At 38.1% G+C, this 23,883-nt stretch overlaps 1 protein-coding gene across 1 annotated transcript in view; it reads left to right on the top strand.

The window, feature by feature from the left end:
• Positions 1–19,313, top strand: part of SYTL5 (synaptotagmin like 5) — a 105,476-nt gene extending 86,163 nt beyond the window's left edge. Inside the window, exons 13-17 of the mRNA XM_012736667.2 lie at positions 587–748; positions 10,137–10,245; positions 11,462–11,597; positions 14,863–15,071; positions 16,170–19,313. Of these exons, the coding sequence (XP_012592121.1) occupies positions 587–748; positions 10,137–10,245; positions 11,462–11,597; positions 14,863–15,071; positions 16,170–16,312 (759 nt within the window). The 3' untranslated portion in view covers positions 16,313–19,313. The remainder of the gene's footprint in view (positions 1–586; positions 749–10,136; positions 10,246–11,461; positions 11,598–14,862; positions 15,072–16,169) is intronic.
• The last annotated feature ends 4,570 nt before the right edge of the window (positions 19,314–23,883 follow it).

A 23,883-nucleotide genomic window follows, 5' to 3' on the forward strand; every position in this document is an offset into this window, starting at 1 on the left:
AAGGTTGGAGGGTGTTTGGGCATGTAGCCCTGGATAATGTTCTGTTCAAAAAAGAAAAGCAAGCCCAGCAATATCTTCTTTCTGCTCAGTCTACCGGTACATCTTTTCACCTCTGCACTTAGGCCAGGCTTTATGAAATTTTGTGTTTGCAAATTTCTCATTGCCAATACTTTTGTGGATTTGAGGGTTCTCATTATGAAAATAAGACAGAGAAGTTGGAGATTTAAATCCTGAGCTTATAAAGTAGATATGAAAAAAATAATTAGGCAAATGAAAAACAGGTAAAACTGGAAAGAGGATAAGCTTTGTTACCTAACACTGTTTTATACAGTATCTGGAGTTTATCTACCCTCAAATAATGTGTTTATATATCTTTCAGTGCTAGGTCTGGTACAAAATGTGTTTATGGAATAGAACCTCAGTTGTAGCAAAAACAAAGAAAAAGAAAGTCTTTTCTTTATGTTTGTTTTGTTCATATTACTGATGCATATGATCTGAAAGATGTTGGAATGGTTGGATTTCAACCTGTCCTGGAATTGGATAAAGCCCTTCTTGTGGAGTGTGATGTTGTAAATCTCATTTGTAGTATACCATCAGCCATACCCAGCTGGAAACAAGAACTCTGCAACTCTCGGTCTGGCACTATGATCGATTTGGACGTAACAGCTTCCTTGGGGAGGTAGAGATTCCTTTTGACTCATGGAACTTTGATAATCCAAGTGACGAGTGGTTTGTGCTTCAGCCCAAGGTAGGAAATGCTTCCTGATTAGTCAGTTATGCAATCAGACAAGTTATGAGTGACATTGATGTCACAGGCCTAAAGAATCTGAAGACTGCCAAATCTCAAGTGATAATCTACAAAGATTAGTGCAGCACATTTTGGAATAATATTGTAAATTCATTGTTTTGGAAATTGTCAATATAGATTGTATGATGCAAGCCATATAATCATATATATCATTAATTTTTCTTACCAAAAATTTATTAATCATTTGAAGGTCTCCATGGATAACCAAAAGAAACACATTATATGATCCTATTAGAAGGAGAAAACCTTGATTTTCATATAGGCAAAACTAAATCCATAGGACATGACCAAATCAAAACATTATTTCTCATTCTCCACAGTTCAGACCACAAGCAGGAGTGGACTTGCCCTGACTCATGAGGGAGTTAGTTACCTGTAGCTAAAGGATCTGGTTTTTTACATTCCTAGTTTTGGGATTCATAACCTGGGTCTTAAATTATAATATATTCAGTAAAACAATCTTAGAGCTGGCTCTAGAAATTAAATGTTAATATTATGTAGCATTTTCTAATCTAAACCAATAGTGCCTTAGATTCACTCTAAGCAACTGGAGTCTCTCTACATTTACAATAACTTTTTAAGTCAAAAGGGAGGTAAAAAATGGTCACATTTGTGCAACCAAAGATTGTTCTTTATATTTAGAGAGGCAAAAGAATATTATGGTAAAGATGGTAGACTCAAATCACACTTACTTGGTTCAATCCTGGCTCCATGACTGCCTACATGACCTTGGGCAAATTACTTAACTTCCTAGGCATTGATATTCTCATTTGTAATATAATCATTGGATATAGCTTTTAGGGCTGCTGTGAGGCTTAAGTAAGCATTTTATGTGAGGCTGTCAGCATTCTATCAGGAATATTGTAGGCTCTCAATAAATGTTAGGTAGTAGACATCTTACTTAGGAGCCATTGTATTTCAATTAACAGAAAGCCCAGCTCATAGTGCTCAAAAAATAAGGGGAGATTATTGGCAAGTGGTGATCAGGCAGGGCTTGATCCAGATGGTCAAATCTTATCAAGTCCTTGGAGTCTCTTGATCCCTCTTCTCCTCTTTGTTGGCTTCATTGTCAAGATCCATGCAGTGTTAACCTCCCTCACTAGCTCCAGGCATGCCTCTCCTGGGCACTACTGGCTACAGTGGCTGCAAGCCTCTCATCCTTACACCACACTGTCCAGGAGACAAGAGAGTTCCTCCTCCTCCAACAGTCAAACCAGTGCTTTGGGTCTGGTTTTCCTAATTCTAATTATATCACTGAATATCTTGAGTTAATGACTATAGCCAAGGTGGTGAACTACATTAGCTGGCTTAAGATAATTAGAAAGTGCCCTGGTCCTCAAGGTAGATTTCCCCAAAGGAAATCAGGATACTAAAGGAATGGTGAGGGATACTAGACAGCAAAAACAAATGATGCCCTCCATATCATCAACAACAGCATTGTTCTCATTTAGTGCTTATAACAACCCTATGAGGTAAGTGTCATTATTCCCATTTTATAGATGAAGAAACTGAGACTCAGAAGTTAAATACAACTTGCTGGTGGGATTTTATAACTATTGACCTGAAACTTGGTGTAAACAACTCATGGAAAATCTTTAGGAGGTGTATTTAGAATATTGGTAAAATTTTACCTAATATTTAGGCTATTAGGTAAAATTGATAATAAAATATAATAAAAAATCCTTAAGCATAAAATAACCATAAGCTCATGCTCAACATAAATGTGATGGAGATGGGAAGTACAGTATTAACAACGAATGTGTCCACAACACCATATTATTCCCCTGACATTAAATATAAAAAATATTTGGCCATTACAGCATCAAGCCTCTTGGAATTGAATGAAATGCCTGACTATAAAAGATGGCACTTAATACGACTTTGCAGTCTCCTGTCAGTCACTTCCTTTTGTGTGCTATGAACAAATATCTTATTTAGAAAATGTCTAAGACATCATATGATGCATGACACAGATGATAGACAAGTACCATACATCTTAGCACATAAAATTAATTTATCTGTCATGAAGTTAACATTAAAGCACATAGAGGCTCTTTGGAAACCAGTTTAAAAGGAAAAACAGCACCCTTCCAGTCAGCTTCCTGCAAATGGTTGAAAGACTTTGCTGGAATGATATCTAGGCTCTCCCAGACCTCTCCCAGGCATCCTTTGTGCTTAGGGACCAACAATTTTCCACAGTAATTATCTCCACATTACCATTGTGTAGTTCACTTTCTACCATGAGCAGGAAGCAGCTCTGGGTCTCTCTGAGCTTACTGAATGTAGAAAAGTTCTGATTGTGTTCACTGTCTGTGGAATACCATCAGTCCTCTGCCAGATCCCCTCAGACTCCTAGCCACGTCTGTTAGGAGATTTTCCAACAACAGCCTTCACCTTAGACGCTCTTTAGAAGCCTGCCTTCAGGTTACTGTAGCTTTTTGTTCACATGAGCAGAGAGCCAGAAGTCCTGGAAGTTTTTGTACTCTCTGCCACAAGGTAACCCTTACTCAATAACTGATAGGTAAGGGAGTATGAAGGCCCACTTCCCTTACTGAGAGTGAGAAAAACTCAGAGGTGTTCGTTATACTCCAGAGCGCCCCTGCCAGATCAGGCTGAATTGATGGAACTTTGCCCAAGATTGCAGCATCCTTTCCCTGCATTCTCCACCCCTTCACTGGTCTCTCTGGGGAGCACTTCCTTAGTCAATAAGGAAGTGCTTATTTGCATAAGAATCCTCACCTTAGAGTCTGCTTCTGGGAAACCCAACAGAAGTTAGAGTCTCTAATTCACATCATCTTCCTCTGCTAACCTTCCTCTGACACATGGAGGAAAGGCAGAAGCCTCAGACTTGCTTAGATAATATGTCTTCCCCAAATTGGAAGGTCTGGTGCAAAGGCATGCTCTCTATGCTGCCTCATGCTTCATTCATGGCTCATCCTCAGCCTGAGCTGGGCTCTGTGTGGTTCACTATTAGCTAGCTATGTGAAGTGTCACTTCATTCTCAGTCTCTTGTCTTAGTTGTTTCAATGCAATAGGCACTCCATCAGCTGCAGATGTAGTACAGGCAGCCCTGAGATTTGATGTTTCTTGTAGATTATTCAGCTGAGGAGATGAAGTGTGAGCTACAGGTACTCATTTCCCTAGTAATAGGAGATCAGAATTAATAGTCCTTAAGCATTCAGAAATACTGACATCGTTTTGCAGTAGGAGTGCTGGAAAGACATAATGCCTTATTGCTTATTGACTCTGTGTTAGTGAAAGTCTCTCAATACCTACCTTTGTATGGGTTAGATCTTACAGCACTAAACAAGTGAGAAGGCTGGTACAGACAGAGAAAGAACTCAAGATGCCAAACATACCATAAAGTACTTTCACAGTATAACTTCCATTTTACTGCATGACACGGGATTATCTACTTGCTATAACTCATTATCCTTCTGAAAGACATGTTAGGTAGTTAGAGAAGTGTTTGTCAGTATGAATTGCTTTTCATGCTTTCCCAGAATGTCCTATTATAAAAACGAGGACTTCTGAAAATCAACAGCAAGCTTAAGTGGTTTTTCAAGGAAACATTCTTTTATTGTTCCTTCAGGCAGAGAGAAAATGTAAGTTCCTGTGGAATTATTACCTAGATTAAAGACTGTGTCTTTATTTAACAATTTTGGTAGACTGTTATATGTAATTTCTTACTCCGCCTTACACCTATAAATGCACTGGAGGTTTCTTTCTTACTCTGATGGAAAGTGGCTCTCTTTTTTCAGAAAGCAGAAGAAGGGGGAGTCATCTTGCTTATTTCACACTCTTGCTCAGATAGTCTTAATAGTTCCCTACTGCTTTTTGGATATGATTTGAATATATGCTAACCCTTACCTGGCACTCAGTTCTCCCTTAATATGGCCCAGCCCTCTGCAGCAGCTGAGGATGTCAGTGCTCTATCCATGCAAATGTGGCTCCCCATGCCTTTCACTCTCACCAGTCAACCCCTGCCAATCATTGTAGGAGGGGATCCCTCAGGCTGCTGGAGTGGGCTTGGTCTGTGGGAGTGAAAAGCCAGAGTGTTCTGGGTATTTAAGTCTCTTAGAGGTGGGCAGAGCCCTTGATCAATGACTGCCTATGTGAAGAAGTATAAACACCCCCACTCCCTTGCCTCATTGGAACAGCTCTGAAGTGTGATCTGTCATATCTCCAGAGTTCCTCTATGAGACTGAACAAAAGTTACACTCCATGGAACTTCACCTGATATCATGCCCTTAAGCCTCCTTCACTGTCAGTCCCACTTCCCCACTATCCTTCCTAATAAAATGCTATAAATTCAATTCATGCCTTAGGGTCTTCTAAGGGAACCCAGAGTAGACACCTTACTTATATCCTCCTTGCTACTGCCTTGCTATACACACTCCCCTAATCACATTTGACTTTCTGCCAATCCATAAACACATTCAACACAGTCCCCACCATATTTTGCTCCTACAGCATTTTGAACTCATAGTAACCTTCTTCCCAACCCATCTTCATCTGTCATCATCTCTCCCATCCATTAGTGACCAGGCAAGGGCCACCTCCTTATACCAATTTGGATTAATATTCCTCTTCCCACAGTAGTTTCTTTGTACTTGTATTGGAGCAACTGTCACCATTTGTGTGACATTGAACTTTCTGTACAGTAGAAACTCTCTTCTCCCAGCAATCATCACCAATAGTAGGTCAGTTAAGATAGAAAGTCACAGAAATCACCTATATACAAACACATTCACCCAATGCATTTCTTTTTATTTTTAATGTTTTTCATCATTTTGAATTGGCACATAAAAATTGTATTAATACATGTTTTACACATAAAACACATTATTTTTAAATATGTATACATTGTAGAATAGCAAAATCAATCTAACATATGCATTACTTCAAATATTGATTTTTGTGGTGAGAACACTCAAAATCTATTCTCAGCAATTTTCAAGAATATAATACATTGTTATTAATATTAACTATAGTCACCATGTTGTATAGTAGATATCTCAGACTTATTCCTCCTGTCTAACTGAAATTTTGTATAGTTTGACCAACATCTTCCCAACCCCGATCCCACCCATGCCTCTGATAGCCACCAGTCTACTCCTCACTTCTACTAGTTACAGTTTCATGGCTTACATTTAAGTCTTTAATCCATTTTGAGTTGATTTTTATATGTAGTGTGGGATAAAGGTCCAGTTTTATTCTTCTGTTTGTAGACAGCCTGTCTTCCCAACACTATTTATTGAAGAGACTGTCCTTTCACCATTGTGTGTTATTGGCATCTTTGTTAAAAATAAACTGGCCATAAATGTGTGGCTTTATTTCTGGGCTTTCTATTCTGTTTCATTGGTTTATGTGCCTTTTGTCATGCCAGTAACATGCTGTTTTAATTACTATAACCTCCCAGTGTATCCCTTAAAGATTTTAACTTAAAACAAATAAATGTACATTCATTTGTAAGTCTTCTGATATAGAGACAATTAATTTTGTTTGAATATTGGTTCAATGATTAAAATTCTGCCACATATTCTTGGCATAAATTCTAGCCCTGATGCATCATCAATAGTCTCTATTTTGAAATTTTCTAAAGTGAAACAAGAATATAAGAATACTTTCAAAATAAACCAAATGGGCCAGGTGTAGTGGTTCATGCCTATAATCCTAGCACTCTGGGAGGCTGAGGCGGGAGGATTGCTTGAACTCAGGAGTTCAAGACAAGCCTGAGCAAGACCCTGCCTCTACTAAAAATAGAAAAAACAGTAGCCAAGCAATCAAAAATAGAAAAATTTGGCCAGGTGAGGTGGTATGTGCTTGTAGTCCCAGCTACTTGGGAGGCTGAGGCAGGAGGATCACTTCAGCCCAGGAGTTTGAGGTTGCTGTGAGCAAGGCTGATGCCATGGTACTCTAGCCTGGGCAACAGAGCGACTCTGTCAAAAAAAAATGCAAAATATTTTTAAATATTCATATTTTTTTCTAATATTTTATACCTTTAAGCTCACATATAATCCAATAGCAACTTTGTTTTCAAATCTTTAATTCTTCTAAAGTATTCAGTTTAATTTTTATAATAACAACTGTCTTTTTGCACTCATTGCACTCATCAATTTGTGTAATATTAAATTATATAATCATAATCACAGTTATGTCTGGCATAAAGAGCTTGGAGAACTAATGCAGCTGACTTTTGGTGAGATTACAATTCAACTGATGGAAGCAGACACACGTGGTCTTTGTAGAGAGGATCCTACTATTCATTGGAGATGGAGAGCATTAATTAATCTGATGAGTCCATTAAATAAGGGTGGATTAATAGAGCTTTTACTGCAAATATGTCTCCTAGATAGACTGAAAACTCATTGAAAGCAGAGTCTGTGTCTATGTGTCCCCACAGCACTTAGCAAAGTACATGATAAAAAAAATAAGCACTCCATATATGCTGGTAGAGTTAAATTGAATTGAATTGAATTGAATTCCACTACCTTTTTCTGAGCAGGAGTTGATTGGATAATGAAAAGGTGGTATACCAGGAGAGTGTGTTGCCTTGGATTTTTTTTGTAAAAGTACCCAAAATACCCCCAAACATTAGTTATATGCAGGCTACAAGATGACTCCCCCATTTAAATTTCTTTTCTATGTGATTATAATGCTACAAGGCTTCGTCTTTATTGTGTTCTACTTTCATAAGGCTTTAAGTCTATATTTATACAAAGTCACCAATATATTTTAATTTAAGCCAAAAACCAATGGAACATTAATAAATTCCCACAATGTATACTATATATTAGTATGTGACACTGGCATATATCGCTTTTTCCTACCAACATATTATCTTACCCAGAGATCTCACCCAAAAGCAAATAGAGCCTGCTTTGGCTAACTATTACTGTATAGCAAAGTACCCTAAACCTTAGGGGCCTAAAACAACAATTTATTATTGTCTTTCGTGATTCTGTGGGTTTACTGGACTCATTTGGATAGCTCTCACTTGAGGTCTCTCATGCAGTTGCAACCAGACTGAGTCTGACATCATCTGAAGGCTCAACTAGGCTGATTGTTCTAGTTGGCTCACTCTCATGGCTCATACATGATGTTGGCTGCTGGCTGGCCAACTCAGCTAGACCTGCCAACCAGAGCACATACCTGTGGCTTCTCTCTGTGGCTTGAATCTCACAGCATAGGTTCTTAGAGGGACATCAGGAATGTCCATTCCAAGAAAGAAAGTAGAAGTTGTCAATCTTGAGGCCTATACCCCCAAAGTTGCACATTCTTATTCCTGCCATATTCTCCTAGTCAAAGCAATCACAGAGCCCACTCAGACTCAAAGACAAGGGACAAATACACAGCTCTTATTGACGATAGTATCAAAAAAGTAGTAACCATCTTGAATATATAATACCATAATATTCATTATAATTTTTGATTGATGACATTCATATAAACTAAAATTTACTGAAATTGTCACAAAAAAAAGAAAAGCCCTTTTATAAGTAACTTGATCTAAAATAATCAGATTAAATATTAGATAGATAGTCTATTTCACCATATCACCAATCTCATTTTTGCCCTGGTAAGAAGGCTGAATAAAATATTTTAACTATTTTTCCCACTCTTACTAATAAATTTTACTACCAACAACAGAAATGAAAATGAATGAATGTCAGGCAAGGATTCCTTTTCTTTGTAATAGTCTCAGTTTATTTGCTTATTTACTCACTCACGTACTCATTGATTGATTGATTGATTGATTGATTTCTGAACTTCAAATAGCCTTTGGCTTTGCTATGAGTAGGCTGGTTTCTGAACTCTTTCAGTCTGCCCTCTCTTAGAGGAGAGCAGTTCTCTGACTTTGATTCAGAAGTCAGATGCCTGAAGGAAGAGCTTCAGAAAATACTCTACCTTTCCTACCTATGAAAAGTCAACATTTAATTAACTCAGTGTCAAGTAGGAAACCTACATAACAGAAGCTCTGGGTGTATGTGTACATTGAATTTTTTAACTTGAACTTTTTATTTTGAGATGATTATAAATCCACATAAAGTTATAAGAAATAATACAAAGAAATCCCATGTACCCATTACCCAGTTTTTCCCAATGGTAACATATTGCAAAGCTATAGTATGATATCACAACCAAGATATTGACATTGATATGATCCACCAATTTTATTCAGATTTCCCAGTTTTACTTATACTCATTTGTATGTGTATATTTAGTTCTAGGAAATTTTATCACCTGGGTTGGTTTGTGTAACCATCACCACAGTCAAGATACAGAACAATTCCACATGTACCCATCAGGTTAATCTTTCATAACCAAACCTCCCTTCCTCCCATTCTTACTGTTCCTAACTCCTAGCAACTACTAATCTGTTCTCCATCTCTATAAGTTTGTCATTTCAAGAATGTCACATAAATGGAATCATACAGTATATATCCTTTTAAGACTGGCCTTTTTTTAACCTGGCATAATTTTCTATAGATTCATTCATTCCTTCATTGTTGCATGTATCAATATTCTGTTTCTTTTTTATTGCTGGGGTAGCATTCCATGGAATGGATGCACCACAGTTTGTTTAACCTTTCACCTGTTGAAGGACATCTAGTTGTTTTTAGTTTTTTAGGATTCAAATAAAGCTGACACAAATATTAGTGTACAAATTTTATATAGACATAATTTTTCATTTCTCTGGGACAAATGCCCAAGAGTACAATTTCTGAGTTGTATGGTAGTTGGCTGTTTAGTCTTACAAGAAACTGCCAAACTGTTTCCAAGAGTGACTGCACCATTTAACATCTCCACCAGCAGTATTTGAGTGAATCACTTTGTCCACATTGAATTTTCATGATGGGAATTACCAGTATTGCTTTTAATAATTGATGGCTGGAAGTCCAACATAAATCCCACCTTGGTCATTTAGGAAAGCTTTGAGACATCAAAGAGATATAGGGAAAAGTAACTTCTAGAGCTACTTTTAGTGGCATCTTCATTCCTGCTCATGTCCTGAACTATGTGTGTATGCTCAGTGACAGGCACTCAATATCTATTGACTGACCAAATTTGTGTTATATGTCTTCTTTCAAATTCCTTTTACTTTAGTATTAAAAGTTATATGCAACTGCTTTCAAAGAGTTCTCCAGTCTCTCTTTTCTCATACCTAAGACATCTCTTAAACTAGTAAGAGCCAACGTAGTTGAAATGGGGATGAATTGTCAAATTTAACCCACCAAGTAAATATTGAACATTCACATGAGGACTGCAAAATACTAAGCCAAGCATTCTCACTCTTTCTTTTCAACTGTTTCCCCTTGGCCAGGTGGAGTTTGCTCCTGATATTGGCCTTCAATACAAAGGAGAGCTGACAGTTGTTTTGCGTTACATTCCCCCAGAGGAGAATCTGATGTTTCCACTAGAACAACTTCAAGGTAGTGTAAAAATCACTGACTTTGATCAATGACTTTCTATTTCTAGAAGTATGGGAATGGGGATCAGGGATTATTTGGACTATGTTACTTTCACATTATACAAATGAAACATAAAGGTTTAAGAGTCACTCTCTTTTGTGGAGAGTTGAAAAGTATAGGGAAGGATACAAAATTCTTTCAAGGAAAGGGCAAAGTTCATACTTAGAAACCAGCCTTGGTGGTCAGATTTTTTTCATGTTAGTCCCAGAGGTATAGGATCTTCTCTTGGGCGGGGGAACAGTCTGCTGGGAGCAGGGTATAGGAAGCTGCTGTATGGATTTATGACATTCACAGCTATTCAGGAAGGCTTGAGGAAGAAGCTGACCTAGAACATAGAATGCAAAGGAAAAATTCAGATGGAGTAAACATGTAACTCCCTTTTGCCCTGCTTTTTCCATCAGTTCCTACAGGCAGCCTCCTCTGTCCTCCCATTGATTGTCACCCTCTTCAGTTTGATCCTATGCAAGTAACTTACTATCTATCTCCTGGCCTCAGTTTCCTCACCTCAAAGGGCTGCTGTGAGGATTAAATAGAGTCATACATGTGAAGTACTTAAAACAGCACTAAATAAAGGTGGTGGTCATGGTGATGGTTGATATTATTCATATGGAGCATATTTCATCAGAATAAAAATGTGAGGTGGGAAAGAGTTTTCTCTCACCCTAAAATGTCACTGTGCCTGGGATGTAGCCTCTAGAGCTGGCCCTAATTGAAACTGACAATTTACCAGACTAAAATATCAAAGAAAAGAGTTAAGGAATTTTCTCTTTTGGAGTCTTGCCACTTGTGTGTGGCTTTCATCATAGCTATATCTCACCAAGAGCCGGAATGGTGCCCTAGGAAACTCTTAGGCTCCTTTGCATTTTGTACCTTTATACCCTGTGAAAAGATATGCCTTGTAGGGGAGTGTTTAAATTTTTAGATTTTTTTTTGTTCAGTTTTTTTTCAACAAACACAAATGAAAGATCTATCTAAAGGAATCTCATAGGGTAAAAAACATTTAAATGAATACAAAATATTTACAATAATGTAAAGGCCTGATTTGGTCAGCAAATGAAGTGAATCTTTGGAGATGATTTTTGTAAATTATGAAATGGAACCCATGATATTTCTCTCTCTCTCTCTCTCTCTCTCATATCTCACTATCTTTATTTAATATTTTTGGTGGCTGATGCAGGAAAGAAGACCTTTAAGAAGGGAAAGAAGAAGGAGTTGCCTGTAATCTCTGGAGGAATACTAGAAGTGTTCATCAAAGAAGCAAAGAATTTGACAGCAGTGAAGTCAGGAGGCACTTCTGATAGCTTTGTGAAGGGGTGATTTTCTTTTAGTTCATTTCAGATGATACTTAATGGGAGATAAAAAAAAAAAATATCTGTGATTGTGATCCACAAGCCAATGATGGCTGTGAGTCTTCTATGTTCTGCTTACTGGAAATGTATTGGGAGAGAAATACACTCAAATGCTGGCTTTTATTCTAAAACAATACAAGTGTGGAGGGAACTGCCTATTCTGTCACTCTATTTCCAACATATTTCAGGAATTCGCATCACTCTTACCCTCAAGACTGGCAATTTTCCTGTGAGATTCATTTCTCAAAGCAAGGGGTGGGGCAAGTATGCTTTTCTACATGTCATTTTCCTACATGTTGTGTGTTGTTATCATTTGTTACTGACAATATGCAACAACAACCAAAATATTGGATCCTTGATGTTTTGCTCTCTTGGGAGAAATTGTAAAAAATGGAGATGTCAGAGCATTCTCCCTGGACTTATCCACTGGGGAGTGCTTTGCAGAGGCTCTGGGACTGCCTGCTGAGCATTTGTGTCCACTTTCTATAGCATGGGGTAGTTTCCTGAGGAAATACAGCCCTTTAAATGGATATTCTTGCCCAATTATAGGTAATCCAAACAGCGAACCCCCTTTTTTTTTTTTTTGAGACAGAGTCTCACTTTGTTAGCCAGGCTAGAATGAGTGCCGTGGCATCAGCCTAGCTCACAGCAGCCTCAATCTCCTGGGTTCAAGCAATCCTACTGCCTCAGTCTCCCAAGTAACTGGGACTATAGGCATGCGCCACCATGCCCGGCTAATTTTTGTATACATATTTTTAGTTGGTCAATTAATTTATTTCTATTTTTAGTAGAGATGGGGTCTTGCTCAGGCTGGTTTTGAACTCCTGACCTCAAGCAATCTGCCCGCCTCAGGCTCCCAGAGTGCTAGGATTACAGGCATGAGCCACCACACCTGGCTAGCAAATACCTCTTGATCTCTGACCACTGGAGATTTTTCTCTTGGGATTAGAGGAACTAGGACTAGAAGGATATTTTTCATTCATTTAAACAAACCCACACATGCATATGTAGCAAGCACCAGGTGCTGTGATTTAAAAAATAAATAAGATATAATCCCTGCCCTCGTGGAACACCATAAAGCACATGAGGCAAAACCAATTCCCATTATGCTAGACCATGAGGTTCATTCTTTGAGTCAAAGGATAATATTGTTCCTCTCCTCAAAGCCATCTAGAAAAGTGTATTTTTCTGACAAGCAAATGAGTCAAGCATTAACCCTCACCTGTTCTAACTTTGGTAAAGCCAGTAGTGAGGAGAGGCAGATGTCTGAGAGACTTCCCCACTGGTGAGTGTGGTGCCTGCATCCCAGCCCATCTGGCCTTCACTCTTTCTTGCAGTAGACACAAGCATAGAAAAATGCTCTGTTTGGATCCTGCCATTGCAATTTGCTTCAGCAGTCCCCCTATCCAGTTCAGGCCTCTGATGTTCACTGTCTGGTGGGATGAGGGGATGACTCCTGGCCTGTGGCCTCACTGTGGCCGTTCAGGAGTACTTAACGTCTTCTGAAACAGTTTTCACTTTATCATGTTAGAAATCTATGAAGTAGAAAAAAAATAAAGGACAGTATCTTTGTTCTAGAAAGAAAACAAAAGGAAGTAAGTTTCTAGTTCTCTCTTTAGTTATACTTAAACACTAAGGTGACTTTATTTTATTTCAGGATATTTTGAGGGTACAAATATTTTGGTTACATTTTATGTCTTTGCCTCACCCAAGTGAGGATTAGAGGCATGCCCTTCCCTTCTACAATGCTCACTGATTTTAAAAGGACCTAAGAAATTTTAAAAAGGAAGAAAAAGTAAGAACAAGAATAGACCCTTCTATAAAGTTTAATATTACAAAATATATCAGTTAATATTACATCTGTCTGTGAGCCAAAATAACAGTGGTTTAAACAAGACAAAAGTTTTTTTCTCGTACGTGTAGACAAAGACTGAAAGTAAGTATCCAGGGCAGGTATGGAAGCATCATGACACCATGATTATCAGGTACCCAGTTTTTTGCTATCTCCTTATCATATCCACCTCATGGGCCAGGATAGCTGCTCAAGTGTCAGCTATCTCATCCAAGTTCTAGCTGGCAGGACACTTCCCAGAAGTTTTATATAGACCTACTTCTTATACTCCGTTGGCCAGAACACAGTCATATGGCTATACTAGCTGAAAAGGAGGCTGGAGGATATAGTCTTTATTCTGGGCAACCTTGTGCCCAAATAAAAACATAGGGATATTTTTTAGAGAAAAATAAGTGGAAAATGGATATTAGGAGATAAGTGGTCTCTGATTGCCGCATGAAATGAAATTTTAAGTCACCTAATGTATCTTTATTGTAAAATCATTTGCTTGTGGTATCTTTCATTTTTGTTTCATGTACTTATTCCATACATGCATCTAGCTTATTCCATAAAATATGCTCTCTAAAGGAGGGAAAAGGTTATATTTGTCACATAACCTAGAGATGAGGATGGTATTTCAACAATAATAGAGAAGGCCTGAGGTACAGGTATTTTATTTGGGAAAAAATAATTCAAGAGACACCAGTGAGAAAGTGGAGAAAATGAGACAAGGAAGGAAGGAAAACTGATAAAAAAGATATGTTAATGAGCAAGTTACCACTGTGGGCAACTGGGGCTTAATTCCACTGGGGAAGCATTGAGGAACTCTGTGGAATATACCTTAGGATTGTCCCTTTGAAGGTCAGGGAAGCTAGGGGATTCATCCATCAATTTCCAAAACTCATTGGTTGTGGGTTGCTGCTAGGGGCATTAAATCTCTGAGTTCCCCTCATATGAGCTGAGCCAGCTCATGCAACATCGGAGAAAATCCTTAATTAGAAAAGTCAAAAGACAAAGGTCCTTGCAATGGGCAGCTGAAAGCATGCAGGAACTGCCCATCTTGGCTACAAATAAACTCACAGGAGGGCCAAGAAGATATGAAGCAGAGCATTCACTAGTGTCTACCACAGGAGATATTTTCTTTTCAAGATGGGGAGAAGGATCAAAGTAGGATTAGAAAAAAGAGCATTTTACTTTTGTCCCTCGTGAAAGAGATAATAAGCCATTCCTCTAAATAAATCCAGATTTGAGTGTATATGAACCTAGGAGAAAAAATCAAATACATATATCACATTTGCACACACACACAAGGAATTATGGGAAATTCAAATGATTACTCAAGGATGACATGTCCTGCCTACTATCTCACTGGTGGCTTGATTGTGTTTTCTCTTGCAGCTACCTGCTCCCCGATGATAACAAAGCCACCAAGCACAAAACTCTGGTAATAAAAAGGAGTGTTAACCCTCAGTGGAATCATACTTTCATATTCAGTGGCCTGCATCCCCAGGACTTAAAGAATGTCTGCCTAGAACTTACCATCTGGGACAAGGAGGCCTTTTCCAGCAACATCTTTCTGGGAGGAGTTCGTTTGAATTCCGGAAGCGGTGAGGGATTTGGAGACCCTGTGATGGTCTGTGACTGGGCATGGAGTAGGGGCATGATTCCTGCAAGTGTGATGTGCAATAGATGTATATGTAGTTTCAACTGTAGCTGAATCCCAAAACTACCACTGACACTCCATCTCTTTAGCTGAGGAGCCGTTCATTGCTAAAATACAAACATTACTACTGTGACTTTTTATCTGTAGTCTAGAAGTTTGGGAGGTATAATGTTTATATTTAGTCTTTTCATAGACTAACATTTACACTTTAGGCTAAATGAATTCCAAATACTTTCTTGGGCCTTGCTTCCGGTTTTGCTTGGGAGAGGATCACCAAGACAGAACAGTCTTCTGACAGGGGAGACAACTTGCAAGACCAACTTTATTTCATCATCTCATTTCTGTTCAAGACTTGCAGCTATTATTCACACTGGTTGAATTGAAATGAAATCCATTTTTTTTCTTAAAAAAGTAACATTTAATGTTGTTAAGACAGGTCAAGGAAACCCACCACTGGTGCTCTAAGACATAGCTATAACAGGGTGAATTGGGAGGGGGGATTACAGTAGTAGGTCACATGCAGTCCCCCAAACTCTCCTTACCCCATGGCTTAGGCCAGACATAGATGGTCTGCATGTCCCCTGGTTACCATTTCACAGCCATTTCTGCTGTGAAATATTCCACCCCTATGATGCTTTACTTATTTATAGATTAAGAGGAGCCAGAGGTATCTATGCCCCTAAAATGAAATACCCTCCAGATCAGAAATGTGGCCTTGTTAGAAAAAGAGAGCCTCAGTCCAGTTCAGCCTGTTCTTCTGTCATGTTAACTCAGTCCACATGAGCCAGCTCTCAGCTAAATTACCAAAGTGGGGAGGAAATGAGTCACCAGGGCCATCCTTATTAGTATCAAGTCGTCTAGACGAAAGAGAGTAGTGCAGGCTGCAAAGGATTCATTCCATTCTAACACCAGATATGCTAAGTGAGAACAAGCCAGTGAAAGGCTTTCTGGTTAGAAGGCTCCCTCGGTGGTTGATAGATGCCTTTTAGGAGATCAGAACATTTCACCTGTGAGGTGTAATGCTCCTCTTTCCCTTCTTTAGGTGTGAGCCATGGGAAGAACGTGGATTGGATGGACTCCCAGGGGGAAGAACAACGCCTTTGGCAAAAGATGGCCAACAACCCTGGGACTCCCGCTGAGGGTGTACTCATGCTCCGTTCCAGCATGGGGAAGCGTAGGCTCTGAAGGGACCGGTTTTCCAACAATGAGGCCTCTGGGGACTATCTGGCTGCCATTTCCTACCACTAGCAAGCTGGGACCTAGGACTCTGCTTCCCTGCCATTTCTCACCTGATAGTATTGGGACATGAGAGCTGTCAGTATGAACATTTAGGGTCTTGCTGAGTGCCTAAATATACATGTACCTCTATATGTCCACGAAGACCTTCTTGAATCGATGACAGAAAGTGTACTACACTGTCCTATTAACAAGCAAATTGTGCAATGGCTTGTAGGGTTTATACCATAAGAGAAATGGCACAAGCTTATTTGAAACTACAATTTAGATCTGGGGTCTCCAACCTTTTTCTAATTATGAGTTACTTTACCTTCCTCAAACACTTTGAGGAGAAAGGAGACCACTGAAAAGATAGATTACTTGAAGAGTAAGAGGAAGGATACTACTGGCCACACTTTTTCTCCCTAGGAATGCCTGTGATCCAAGGAAGGCATGGTGGGGATGGTGGCTGGGTTGAGGGGGTAGTCCTGTTATTGTAGCAAAATTGTAGATTAACCAGGTAATATCTCAGGATGGATTGACAGGGCTTCCTGTGGTGACTGTAGAATTTATCATCTAAATCAGCCTACTTTTGAGAGTGAAGAGAGCTAAATAATTACACCAAAATGACAGGTATAAACTAAGACTGACCTGGGAAAATTGGGATGTAGGGTCACCTACGGATGACCCTTAGCTATTAGAGAGCTCTGTCGTAAACATTTATTTTATAAAAATGTTCTAAGCCATTAAGCAAAAGGGAGTAAGAAATAATGGTCAACTGATACAACTTTTCACATTTTGTTCACTGATGAGACTAGTTTAATGAAAGAGAAATAGTCTTGCTGTGTCACTTCTGTTTGTCCTCTGCCATTTTAAGGGAAAGAGTCATGGATTCTATTTGCTTTCTCTCCCTTATTTTCTCCTTACCTGAGTTTTTGTTATCTCCTTTTGTAGTGGTTATCTATTTCAACAATACTGCTGAATGACAAACCACCCCAAATATGAGTGGCTTAAAATGACAATCCTTTCTTCTCATGGTTACAGAGGTTAGCTAGGGCATTTCTGCTTCCTGCTACAGGCATGGAGGTCTAGGCTGGCTGCTCACATCTTATCCTCCTTAGGCCAAAGGAATAGCCAGAACATGATGATGGCAGATGTGCAATAAGATGAGTCCCACTGCTAGAGTACATTTTGAGCACCTAGTTGTGTCATGTCTACCGATACCTATTGGTCAAAGGAAGTCAGATGACCAGGCTCAAAATCAAGAGGCATAGAAATATGCTTTGCTCATAATGAAGCCACAAATGAGTAGTAAGCACATAGGAAGGGGTGCAGAATTGGGGCCAGTAGTTCAATCTATCATACCTTCTGTCACCTGGAATTCCAGATGTTTGAGCCACCAAACTTAGATGCAAAGATAGTTAAAGCTAGAAGGGACCTCAGACCTGGTTCCTCATTTTGCACATTCCAAACCTGAACCCCAGAAAGCTGAGATAACTTGCCCAAGGTCATAGAGAGGCTATTACTGTATCCAGACTTAAATCGGGGTGTGACTCATAGGCCAGTGTTCTTTTCACTGCAGTCCTTGGCATGATCCTATGCTTTTCAAGAAAGATAGGAGGGCATATGTCAAGAAAGGTGGAACAGAGTCTGATTGCTTGAGCATGAACATATCTGGCTCAGGTATGTTCTGGAGTCACATTCTAACCTGTCAGCTCATTTTTTTTCATTTGAATTCATATAAAATCTTTAAAAGTGTAGAAACTGAATTTTAGTATTAGGAGAGCTCCAATGAACTTCAGGCTTATTCTAGCTAGTTGTTCCATATTTCTAGACATCTAATTTTGAAAACTGGTTTAAGAATATATTTGTGTTATTATTAGTAAGGGAATAAATAATCCATCTTCAATATTATTTAGTAATAGGCCATCTAATTCTAGAAAATTAAAGTTTTTAGTTTACTGTAGCTTAATAAGTATGGTACTTTGTTTTATAATTCACATTCATATCCCTATGCTGCCCTTCTTAAAAACAGAAAACAAAAAGTATTAGATCATCACTACTTCCCACACAGGAAAAATAAATTGCCTTCAGACTTGATGTGATTTGTTCTGTCTTCAGTGACATTTTTAGGGGAGGTGAGAGGGTGATGATGGTGAAGTCTGGAGACATCTCAGAAGTAGATACAACAAAGTGAATTTATTCACTAATAATAAATGTAGCAAAATAATAAATTTCAAAATGTATAACTTGAAATCAAGAAGAGTATAAACTTTGTGTTCAGATCTTTGTATCATGGTTTAGAACAATTCTTGTATCATGGTTTCATAATATCTAACTAGGTATTTCCATAACACAAAACCCAAGTATGCAAAAGTCTATCAGAAAACTGTTGGTGTTGCTCTTGGAAATAAAAGGCAAATTGATCTTTAGGTCACTCTGTTTTACAAAGTATGGTATAGAGTTACAAATAATATTTTTAAATATATATAATATATGTGAATAGCACAGAATTCAAATAGTTCAAAATTGTGAAAAGTAAATCTTCTCTCCCCTTCCATATTACAGTATATTGAAAGTCTCATTCTTTTTTATGCCTACAGGGTATTACATTATAGGGATATATCAAATTTATTTATTAGGTCCTATCAACTACACATTAAATATGGTTAACTAAACTATCTTTATTCAGTGGCTTTTCTAAGCAATCTTTTCTTTCAAAACTAAATACTTTGAAATTTAAAATTAAGTATACATTTTACCCAGCCATTCTACTTCTGGGTATTTATCTTACAGAGATAGAATGTATATATGAGAAATGAGTATATACAAGGGAATTTATTGCAAGATATTGGAAACAACTTAAAAGCTCACCAATAGAGGCCTTCTTTAATGCTCCTGATTTTTGTTTGTTTGTTTTGTAGATGCTCCTTCTCCTTCTCTGTATTTGCTCATTCTCTACACAACTGGTTAAAGTTGGATTCTTTAGTGCCCAGCCTTTCTTTTCTCTTCATGTTGTACAGCCTTTCAGGCATTATCATGAACCATACTCTCATGGTTTTATTACACTTTGAACTTCAAACTCACATCTCCAACCCAGATCTTCTTGTCGGCCTCAAAATCAGATCCAACTGTCCATATGACATCTCCACCAGGATAGTTTATGATTTGAACATATTTAAAAATGAGCTCTTCATCCCACCCTCTCCCTCACACACATGTCTTGTTGCTCTAGTGTGTCCTGTCTCTATACCTGGTACCATCATCCACCCCGTTACAATAACCAGATACTTGGTAGTGATCTTTGATTTCTGCCTCTCCCTTATCCTGAGGCAAAATTGATCAGAAGATCTATTGATTCTCCCTTCTAAATATCTCTAGGGCCTGTCCAGTTCTGTCTCCATGGCACCACTCTAGTCCAAGCCACCCATCACCCCTCCCCATGATTATTGCAACAGTTTCCCATCTGCTGTCTATGGAGCCAAATTGGTCCTTCCTCAATCCATTCTCCTTACTACAGCAAGAATGATTTGTCCCAACATGTTATTAAAGAAATGTTCAACCATACAGAAAAGTTGAAAGAATTTTCTAGTGAATTTTCCAGTGAATCTAGTAATTTTCTAGTTATACCCACCACTTAAATTCAGCTCTACCTTTGGCATTTGACTATACTTGCTTATCATTATTGATCTATCTGTCCATCCCCAGACTTTAAAATCTTCTGTGGCTTCCTATTCTCATGACAATATAATGTAAATTATTGCTCTTGGCCCTGCATAAGATGGCCACTGCCTCCTCTCCAGCTTGTCCCAGGCCGTGCGTCCCCTCCCCTTCTCTTCAGATGTAAAGGGCATTTTTCTGCTTCTCAATTGTGCCAGGCTTGATCCCACCCCATAGCCTTTGCCAGGAATCCTCTTGGTCTTTCTCCTCATCAGTCTGAGTCCCATGAACTAATCAGGTCTTAAATGTTACCTCCTCAGGCAAATCTCCCCTGATCACCCTGCCGAACTAGGTCATAACAGCCTGCCTCTATTTCCCCTTCACTGCACACATCATATTTATAATAAATTATTCATGTAATTAATCCATTAATGTTTGTGTCTGTTCCCTCCCTGCCATGTCCCTAGAATGTAAAATTCAGAAGGGCAGAGACAACATTTATAATTTTTCACAGCTATATCCTCAGAGCTGAGCTCAGAGTACGTAATCAAAAAATATTTGTAAAATAAGTGAAAACAAAAGGAAATAACATCATAGAACGTCAGAGCAGCAAGGCATCTTTAGAAACCACGATTTTTCCAATTAACAGATTAACTCTCAATGAACATATAAGACAACTGGGGCCCTCAAAGATCAAGAAAAAACTCTGAATTTGTTTACTCATTGGTCTTTTAAAAGTAAGTTTGCTATAGTCACCATGTTGCACAGCATGGTGACTATAGTTAATAATAATGTGTTGTATATTTCAAAACAGCTAAAAGAGAGGATTTTAAATGTTCTCACCATAAATAAATGATAAATATTTGAGGCAATGGATATGTTAATTAGCCTGATTTGATCATTCCACAATGTACACATGTATCAAAACACCGTATTGTACCCCATATTATATACAATTATTATTTGTCAATTAAAAAGTAAATGAAATTTTTAAAAAAAACAACCTTTCTACAAACACTGTAGTTACCTCAGCTTACCTCAGCATAGATCAAAGCACAAAGTCTGCTTTCTCCAGCCCAGCATGTCAGTTTCTCTGACGAAGCAACCACGGCCTTGCCTGTAACATCGTACTTTTGGTTTAGAGATCTAAACTCTCATTTTCTCACTTGGTTGAATCAAATTTGTTATAAAGGGACAGGGGCAAGCTCAAAAGCCTGACTTTATCCATGTAGTATGTAAATTGCAGGCCATGGAAGATTCAGGTAATCAGCTCTCATTTCACTTATGTTGTTACTGTCACAGGATTCATTAATATCTACATTTTCCAGGTCACAAAACACCAAAAACAAAGTTATTTTCATGAAACTTCATATTCTTGGCCTCCTCTCCCTTAAGAAACATACACAAATGGATGACTAATTATCATTAAGTACATAAGTAACTAATGAATGATTATGCCCACCTGATTCACAGTCCTATTAGCCCCATCATCACTTGATACTTCAAGGTTTCCATTTGGTGGGAGAGGAGAAAGTCATGGAAAAAATAAGGGTAAATACCACTTTTAGAAACAAAGTGGATCAAAATATCAAGTCCCACAAGCACGTAAAAGGAGAACCTGTAGCATTTGGGGCTGTGATCAATATTTTTTTCCCTCATGTAGATACTAATATTAAACAGAACATTGCCTTTAGAAGTTGGCAGAAGGGTTTTCCTCCTACAATCCTGTCGTTTATGGTCTCTGAAATTAAAGAAAAGAAACAGTAAGGGGAAGTTTATACAGACAAAAGAATAATAAAAATAGAATCTGACAAGATTTAAACAATAACCAGGAAAGTAGCACTATATCAAGGATTCTAAAGGATTATCTGAATCATCTGGTATATAAATTTAACACAGTGATTTCAGAGCATTGTTCCAAGCCTACTAAACAAAATCTCCAGGAATCTCCATCATTTTTATCAAGCTTCTTGAGTGATTCTAGTACAAGTGTATCACAGTTTGAGAAACACTGCATTAGAGGAAAAATTATCTCAAATGTATTATTTAGACCAACTTTATGTCATGACAGTTGCTTGGATTCGGCTTTGGAATAGTCTCTCTTTTGGATAACTCAGAGATTATTAATTGCAGAGTAACCATGGTGAGGTGGAAAGAGGCTAACCTTTGACTCAGAGGATATTAGATCAAGTCTTGATTTAACTACCTACAAAACCTGTGACCTCAGTCAATTATCCAATCTAGTCTTTGGCCTATTTGCCTATGAAATAGGAATAATTGGGTTACCTGGGAGTAACTGAAGATCTTAAATGAGGCAATATATGTAAATATGCTTTGTAAATTCTAACCCACTGTAAAAAAATATTATTAGTGAGCTAGTTATAGTACTCTGTGGCTCATAGTCTCTTTTATGACCTTCTTTTCCCGGATGCTGGGTTAGGTCTTAAGCATTTTAGGTACAATGAAGTGGTCTCCAGAGCATAGAAAACATTACCAAAAAAATGATAATATAGATATTTCTGGGTAAAAATTAAAAGAAATACATTTTGTGCTAGATTACTCATTTTGAATGATAGTAATTTATTTTTAGGCTAGAATTTCATATTTCATCTGATTAGATAAGAAATATTATATTATATTAAACATTTGTTTAATTTAATGGAGAGTAAAGCTATGGGCAGTTTTTTGTCCACAGGTTATGGAAAGTGCAAGCAAACCATCTTTCCTCAACACTGTCTTCTAGTGTCATGACCATCTCTTTCTATGGCCCATTCCCTATCCCTTATGTCAGGGAGATGAAACCTGCCTTCCTCACAGGAATGTTGTTCAGAAATCTGCTTTGTATCTACAGAAGGAAATTTATCATTCTGTCAAAACAAGTTAGATAAAAACACAAATTCCTGTTGTCACTCTGAGTAATGCATAATATTTCAAAGATTATCAATTTCACCTCATTTACCTCACTGGAATTTATCAAACTATTCTGGCAGAGGGGTCCTTTCATACTTGGAAAAGGAAAGCAGAACATATAGTTAGTATCACCTATAACTGTCAAAACACTCATATAAGATAGGAGATCATACTTTTCTCTCCAGTATTTAAGCACAATACTTGTCTCTGCTTTCCTTTTTCTCTGAATGAGGCAAAAATTAACACAGCACTGAAATTAAATATTTTATTATAATAATTAAAGCAAAAGTTTAAATCATTGGAATTTACTTAGGACAAGATGCCTCCTTATAGGAGGGCAGAGAACTAAATATGTGTTTAAATCTGTATTTTTTATTTTTACCTCTTTATTGTTAGATACACTTACTTTTGGGAAAGAATCTGATTGCTCTTTTCAAGCATTTTTTTTTCCTACTTAGCCAATGATTCGTTTTGGGCCAGGCGCGGTGGCTCATGCCTGTAATCCTAGCACTCTGGGAGGCCGAGGCGGGCGGATTGCTCGAGGTCAGGAGTTCGAAACCAGCCTGAGCAAGAGCGAGACCCCATCTCTACTATAAATAGAAAGAAATTAATTGGCCAACTAATATATATAGAAAAAATTAGCCGGACATGGTGGCACATGTCTGTAGTCCCAGCCATTCGGGGGACGGGGGGTGCTGAGGCAGTAGGATCGCTTGAGCCCAGGAGTTTGAGGTTGCTGTGAGCTAGGCTGACGCCATGGCACTCACTCTAGCCTGGGCAACAAAATGAGACCCTGTCTCAAAAAAAAAAAAAAAATGATTGTTTTTGTCTTTAGAAAGTTGAACCTTGTTTGTGTCAATCAACAGGAATTGATGGGTCCCAACAATAAAATTTATTTTTAAACCTTTCTCATTTGGAAAGAAGGAAAGGAGCCATCACAGAGCAGTCATGCCGATCATTTATGGTTGAAC

This window comes from Microcebus murinus, chromosome X, assembly GCF_040939455.1.
Source record: "Microcebus murinus isolate Inina chromosome X, M.murinus_Inina_mat1.0, whole genome shotgun sequence".
In the NCBI taxonomy this organism is placed as follows: Eukaryota; Metazoa; Chordata; class Mammalia; order Primates; family Cheirogaleidae; genus Microcebus; species Microcebus murinus.